General features: G+C 39.6%; 1 protein-coding gene across 3 annotated transcripts in view; it reads left to right on the top strand.

Annotated features, from left to right (window-relative positions):
• ANKRD28 (ankyrin repeat domain 28) overlaps nucleotides 1–7,077 on the top strand; it is a 137,593-nt gene extending 130,516 nt beyond the window's left edge. For all 3 annotated transcript variants that reach the window (XM_068404498.1, XM_068404497.1, XM_068404499.1), the window contains one exon: nucleotides 5,051–7,077. In XM_068404498.1, coding sequence (XP_068260599.1) covers nucleotides 5,051–5,337 — 287 coding nt within the window. In that variant the 3' untranslated portion in view covers nucleotides 5,338–7,077. The remainder of the gene's footprint in view (nucleotides 1–5,050) is intronic.
• The last annotated feature ends 270 nt before the right edge of the window (nucleotides 7,078–7,347 follow it).

Raw genomic sequence — 7,347 nt, forward strand, 5'->3', positions numbered from 1 at the left:
ATCTGGGCTACAGTAGATTATTGAAAAACATGAGCTTTGAAGAAAAAAAGCATCACTCCAATTATCTGCATTTCAGTTTATAAATAATTTATAAGATATTTAAACTTCTAGATTTGAAGCCATACTGCTTTTGTTATAGAGCATCTCTTAATGTGGTGAGATCACTTTTTGTGATGTTTAAGAACTAATGTCCTTGCAAAAATTGTAATCCTCTTGGTTCTTAAAAGATTAAATGCAACTGAAACAGCAAATTAACTATCCCGTATACTTCCCAAAAGCAGTCATGTTGAGGGTTCATTCTCAGTTCTGTATCAGTTCTCACTCAAATCTTTCAGTTCTTTTCCCATGTTTCCCCACGTGTCGTGATGAAACTTTGCCATCACCCACATCTACAAAAATTCTGTTGAAATAGACCTTTTTATGCAAGTTTACCTGTCTTAAAAGAAATTACTAGCTTTTTCTTTCATTTGACACCATCTGAAGTTTTGGGTTTGGTCACTCAACCGACTTTTCAATTTTTTTTGTTTTGGGTTTTTTCCCCTGCTATTTAACTTACTAGGCTAGCTAAATTTCCTGGTACGATCTGTATTTTATTTGTCGTATTAATGTGCACCACAGTAGTGAGAAGAGGCATTCTCTAACTCCGGAGATTGACATAGTATGGAGGTTTCTCTTATTTTCTAGATTCATCATTATAGTGATCATTGGCCTTTCAAGCTTTTTTAAAAATAAAGGGGGAGATTTTTTTTTGTGTGTACTTCTTTTCCAAGCCTTCCTTTACTCGTATTCTAGTTTATATTGAAGCTGTCCATTTTTCTGGAAGGAATTTTTCTTGTAAATGCTTACAAGATGACTCATGCCTCAGATGACTTTCTTCTCTTTCCCAAGTGTAAGACTTCATTCAGTTTATCTTGAGAACGGTCTTTGCACTGACCACATTAATATCTCTCTGATTTTCCTGTGGGCGCCTTCATGGAAATTTTCAAGTCCCAGGGGAGGGAGCAGCTCTGCATTTGGGCAGGGGCAGCCCTGGGCTTAAGTCAGCGTCCATCACGCAGGCTCCATTTTCTGTTGTGCGAGGAAGGTGCTTCACCTTGCCCTGCTTCTATTGCCCCGTCTACAAATGAAGATAGTGATTTTTTTGTTGTTGTTGTGTGAAGGCTTATGCAGATACAAGTACAGATGATGGGAATGTTATACAACAACTGAGTAAGAGTATTTCAGTGAAGTCGCTACATTAACAACCAACATCTTAAAAGAAAATTTAAAGTATTTATACCTATTGTTGCCCTGACATATGAATGATTACTTAGCAGTTACAGGACATAGAAATATAGTTTGTTCTTATAATTTTAAAATAATATAGACAAAAATAAAGTGATGGAGGATGCAGATGTCAGTCTTTCGTGGTGCAAGCAGTTACTTCATCTTGCTGCGTCTAAGGCGAGAATAAAACTGTGATATTTCATTCCTACTTATGAAAGCCAGGAGCTTAAGACCTATAATCAGATATTAGTATAAACACTGTTTTTAGAGAACTTTTAACAGAAGTAATCTGCTTAATCTTTATATTGGCCTTTAATTTTTTGTGATGAACTGTGATGCTCTGTTCCAGAAGGAACATATGTATGAGTATTCGAGATCTTAGCAAGAAGCAGTCTTTAAGAAAGGAGGGGGTGGGAGGAATTTAAAAAAAAAATAAAATAAAAATATTAAAAAAAAAAAAAGGTGTTGAATATGGCCCTCTTGAATACACTTCTTTTGTGTATCATCTTACCTTCACACAATCTCCAGCAACTGTAGATATTAAATTTTGTGCATTTGAGTATCCGCTCTGAGCCTTCTGTTCTGTCTTACGTGCCTGAAATGCAGTCTTCATCCAAGCATAGCAAGATCTGGCGCTTGCTTCTGAATCCTCTCAAAATGTATCTCTTCTGCAGACTGCCACTGTTAACTCTGAGCTGTTTAAGTGCTGCGATGCCTTACTAACAATAAAAACATCTGCTGTGCTGCACTTCTGCAGGGCCCTATCGCATGGTCAGCTGGTGCGTTTTGTGCGTGAATTATCTGTGTGTTTCCTTGGATTGTATGCTCCTTTGGGCAGGGACTGTTGTCTTACTCTGTTCCAAGCATCAAGCACAAGCTCTGTCCTGAGCACGTAACAGTTCAACTTCAAGACTGTCCCCTGCTTTCTGGTTTCTTAATTTCTAGCTACAGTTATTTTCCATAATGTGCCTACTTGTTTAAAGCTTCTGTGCGATGGTACAGCACAATAACTACTCCTGAGCTCTATCCTAAAACTTGACCTGGATGTACATTTACAATAAAGATGGTTTCTTAGTAGTTTAAACACTTGCTGGCAGAACAGGCACTGCCTCATTTTCCATGCCTTCCTAAGGTCTGGGCAGAAATCCATCGTGCGTCTTGCTTTAAAGCCATCTGTTATAATAATTACTTGTGTGCTTTTCACCTGGATGTTGTACACATTTAAGTTGTGGACTGGGGGTAGTGAAGGACTTGAGACTCCCAAACGTACCTGAACATGAGTCTTCCTATTCAGCTTATGGCAGGCGTATCTATCGCATGCAGTGAGAGATACTGCAAGGGTGCTACAAGGGGATGTGGCCACCTGCTTCTGTGCAGAGCCGGGTGGAGGGAACTTACTTTGGTCTTGGCAGCAGAATTAGCTATTATCTGTGGTTGTAATTATGTGACTGACACCACAAATCTTAGGGCCTCGGTGTTATAGACATACCATGAGACCTGTGCCAAAACCTGTCCTCAGGTGCCTTGCTGAACGATTAAGCCTAAAGCCTGAGACAGGAGCAATGCACAGATCTCCACTGAGGGAGTTTGAAGCATTTTTCTTGACGTTTAATGAGTAGAGGCAAGTGCACAGGGAAGGGGGAAGCTGCAAAAGGAGAAATGTTGGAGCATTATTAGAGCCACAGTTACCCAGAAGAGATTTCAGAGCTGTGTGACCTGACTGCAAATCATTCCACAGTCAGAGACCTCCTGCACTTTGGGGTTGTCACAGTAGCGTTGCCTGGCAGAAGGAGTTTGGCTAGACCAACTGGGCAACCAAGATGTATAGTTTCTCTCTGCAAGTCCTAGCCTACTAATCCAGCTGGCATTTCCTCAGACTTCTGTGGATTTTTTCATTGATATCCCTCAAATAAGTCAGACATTAGCTTTATAATTTATATTACTGTATATTGTAATGAAGTATGGGTGGATTGAAATTGTGTACTCTGCCTCAATTAACTGACCCTGATGCTTTAGCCAGCTTGTCACTGAGATCACAGAATCACAGAATCAACCAGGTTGGAAGAGACCTCAGGGATCATCGAGTCCAACCGTTGCCCTGACACCACCCTGTCAACTAGACCAGGGCACTAAGTGCCATGTCCAGTCTTTTCTTAAACGCATCCAGAGATGGTGACTCCACCACCTCCCTGGGCAGCCCGTTCCAATGTCTAATAACCCTTTCTGAAAAGAAATTCTTCCTGATGTCCAACCTGAACCTCCCCTGGCGAAGCTTGAGGCTGTGTCCTCTTGTCCTATCGCTAGTTGCCCGGGAGAAGAGGCCAACTCCCACTTCACTACAACCTCCCTTCAGGTAGTTGTAGACTGCAATAAGGTCACCTCTGAGCCTCCTCTTCTCCAGGCTAAACAACCCCAGCTCCCTCAGCCGTTCCTTGTAGGTCAGACCCTCCAGACCCTTCACCAGCTTAGTCGCCCTCCTCTGGACTCGCTCCAACACCTCAACATCTTTCTTGAAGTGCGGGGCCCAGAACTGAACACAGTACTCAAGATGCGGCCTCACCAGTGCCGAGTAGAGAGGGACGATCACTTCCCTAGACCGGCTGGCTACACTATTTCTAATAGAGGCCAGGATGCCATTGGCCTTCTTGGCCACCTGGGCACACTGCTGGCTCATGTTTAGCCGGCTGTCGATCAGCAGCCCCAGGTCTCTTTCCACTGGGCCGCTTTCTAACCGCTCTTCCCCCAGCCTGTAGCGCTGCATGGGGTTGTTGTGGCTGAAGTGTAAGACCCGGCACTTGTTCTTGTTGAACCTCATGCCGTTGGTCTCGGCCCATCTATCTAACCTGTCCAAATCCCTCTGTAGGGCCTTCCTACCCTCCAGCAGATCGACACTCCCACCCAGCTTGGTGTCATCTGCAAATTTGCTGAGGGTGCACTCAATCCCTACGTCTAGATCATCTATAAAGATATTGAACAGCACCGGCCCCAGAACTGAGCCCTGGGGAACACCGCTAGTGACCGGCCGCCAGTTGGACTTTGCCCCATTCACCACCACTCTCTGGGCTCGGCCATCCAGCCAGTTTTTTTAACCCATCGAAGAGTCCACCCATCCAAGCCCCGGGCAGCCAGTTTGTCTAGGAGGATGCTGTGGGAGGCAGTGTCGAATGCCTTCCTGAAGTCTAGATAGACTACATCCACAGCCCTGCCCTCATCTACTAAGCGGGTCACTTTGTCATAGAAGGAGGATAGATAGGACAAGACTGTCTGTGATGAACAGCTATATGAAACCTTCTGAATGAAGAAATATTTAACATGTTGAGCTGTAGTTTCTGCAGTGGCTCTCTAGTGAATGCCTTCATCCATCACTGTTGGCTGCCATTAGTTGTCTCTCCTCAGCCAGGTGACTTCTTCACCATTTTCAAATCCAGGCTTTTCTCACTGGCCTGGAGTGTCTGACTGTGCTTAACAAAACAATTACATCTCTGTTCCAAAGCCCACTAACTTCTGGGTTGTTTTTGTAACTGAAAGTTTAAAAAATACTAACTGATAATGCAGTCCATCATTACATGTACATTTAATTGTTTTGTACATAAATACAATGTACAAAAAACAAATAAACACCATTTAATTTTATGGTGTTTGGTTTTTGGTTTTTTTTTTTCTTAAGCAGCGCAGAACTAAGCAATATAAAATATTTTTGTAGCTGAAAGGTGACGTGATCTTGCAGAAATTTTTACATTGTCTTTATTTTAAATGAAGGTTTTGTTTTTTCTTGACTTTCCAGGTTACACACCAGCTTTGGCTTGTGCGCCCAATAAGGATGTGGCTGATTGCCTAGCTCTCATTCTGGCCACGATGATGCCTGTTTCATCAAGCAGCACGTTACCTTCCCTTACATTCAATGCTATTAATCATTACACCAACACCTCAAAAACTGTCACCTTCGATTCCTTGCCAATCATGAGGAGTGACCATAGCTCTTACTGTACTTTCAACAACATTGGCAGGGAAGATGGCTACCCATATACGGAAGAAGATGAACTCAATGACTCAGATTCTGAGACCTATTAGAAGCTCCATTTTGTAGGTCTGAAGAGTGAACCCTCATGCTGGAAGGTCAGACTTGTGCTTTTGAAAAAAAGCTGTCAGAGTTTGAAATGCAAAAAGAGGACAGACCTTTGAGAAGATGTTTTTTACTGAGGTTGCATATAAAAAAAAAAATCTGTGAGACTCTAGGAAGATTTTTAAGAGCATATTTTGCAGAAGAAGCATAAATTCTTGAATAAGTACTTGGAATCCATGGCAAAAAAAAAAAAAAAAAAAAGAATGTCAAAACTGGTTTATTTAACTGTATTCTACAGTTCTGTTTCAGGTGCCAGGAGTAATTTCTGCAGACTGGGCACCCTACTTGATGTAAATGAACAACACTATTGTACAACACAAAGGATGCTAGATTTAAATATTATCAATAAAACTAAAACCATTTTGAAGGCAATAAAGGAGTTTGGTACAGTAGGCATTGTTTGTGCTGCAAATTGCCAAAGGACCAAATAACTTAAAGATTTTTTTTTTTTTTTTTTAAATTAAATACGTTTTTGTGAAAACTGGAATAGGTTATTTGAGAAGTTGTTTTAACCAAACCTTAATTACTTCTGGAAAAGAAGCTTAGATTTGGTTTTAAATGTTGATTTTTTTTTTTTTTAATCATCTGAAAGCCTTCCAACATTATTCAATGTATCATGAAAGAAAGCAAATGTACTTTTAAGTTTTGTTTTCTTTTTCTTTTAGGAGAAATGAAAATTAACTTGTCATACTTTTATAATACTAAAATTAAACCAGCTAACAAGGTGAAGTCAGGGTGAAAAATGTACAGTGTAATACACAAGGGAAGGGGTGGGAGATGTGGGAGGGAAGCAGTAATTGTTGCACAGTTTTAGATTTTTTAACTTTTGGGTTTTGGATTGAGATTTTTTTTAATTTAAAAATACACAAGTAACTTGGAAACTATGAAACTGCATAAAATATTGAAATGTCTTGATAAGCCTTTTGTGACTGAGAGTTCTTCTCGATAATTTGTCCACTTCCTTACATCATAAATTCGTATGTAAGATTAAAATTGTATATCCCTATCACCTTTTTTTTTCTTTTTTTTTTTTAAACCCTGGAGTTACAAGGGCGGGGGAGGGCGGTGAATTTAAAAGTATATTTCCCTGTTAGAAAAAAAAGTACAGTGTGGTCTGTGGGAAGAGCTGTGTATCTTTGTTGTGCTCCGTTTAGAAAATAAACAGCAGAAACAGGTCCCTGTAATGTAGGTCAGACTTGCCCGAAGATTTTTTTTTTTTTTTTTTTTACTTATAACAGACCTGTGTTTTTTTTAATTGCCTGAAGAAAGAAAAACTGACATAAGTAAGCTGAAGTTTTGTCTGCTAAATATGAGTATTTACTTTATTTGGCTCTGCGTTAACTATAACTGTTACTTTTCAAGTGAATTTGTTTATGTACATGCAAGGAATCCTTGCATGTCCTGGTAAAGTACAAATAAATTACTACAAAGTGATTCCAATTTCCTTTCTATCATTTTTGTATTGTGAAACTGGAAATCTTTATGATATTGTAAATTATCAGCTGGTTTTCTGAACATAGGGTGGAAACACGGGACAATATTTTGATCTATTTGATAATTTTGTGGGGTTTTTGAAGAATTAATGAGCATGTACATAGAAATAGTGACTGCTTCAATACTGTATTTACCTGTACTCTTTCAGTACTTCAAGATTCCTGTATATTTTATGGAGTATAATAAAACCCAAATGTGAGTTCTACTAATGAATAATTTATTTGTATCTACTAAGCATTAATGACAAAGTATCTTTTGTTGAACTGTTAGAATTTATAAAATCTACTTCACAAAGGCTTTGTCAGCATTTTAACTCTACAGTGAAGGTGAGCTATTTGAAGTAATTTTAAATGTTAAATTACTTCATTATTCCTTCAGGCTTCCTTTTAAGTATTACTTTCTTAACCATTTGTGCCTGCGTTCATTGTTCATGTATGCAGTATGTTGGTCTGTGAGCAGAATTA

Source organism: Nyctibius grandis, chromosome 7 (assembly GCF_013368605.1).
Source record: "Nyctibius grandis isolate bNycGra1 chromosome 7, bNycGra1.pri, whole genome shotgun sequence".
NCBI classification, from domain to species: Eukaryota; Metazoa; Chordata; class Aves; order Nyctibiiformes; family Nyctibiidae; genus Nyctibius; species Nyctibius grandis.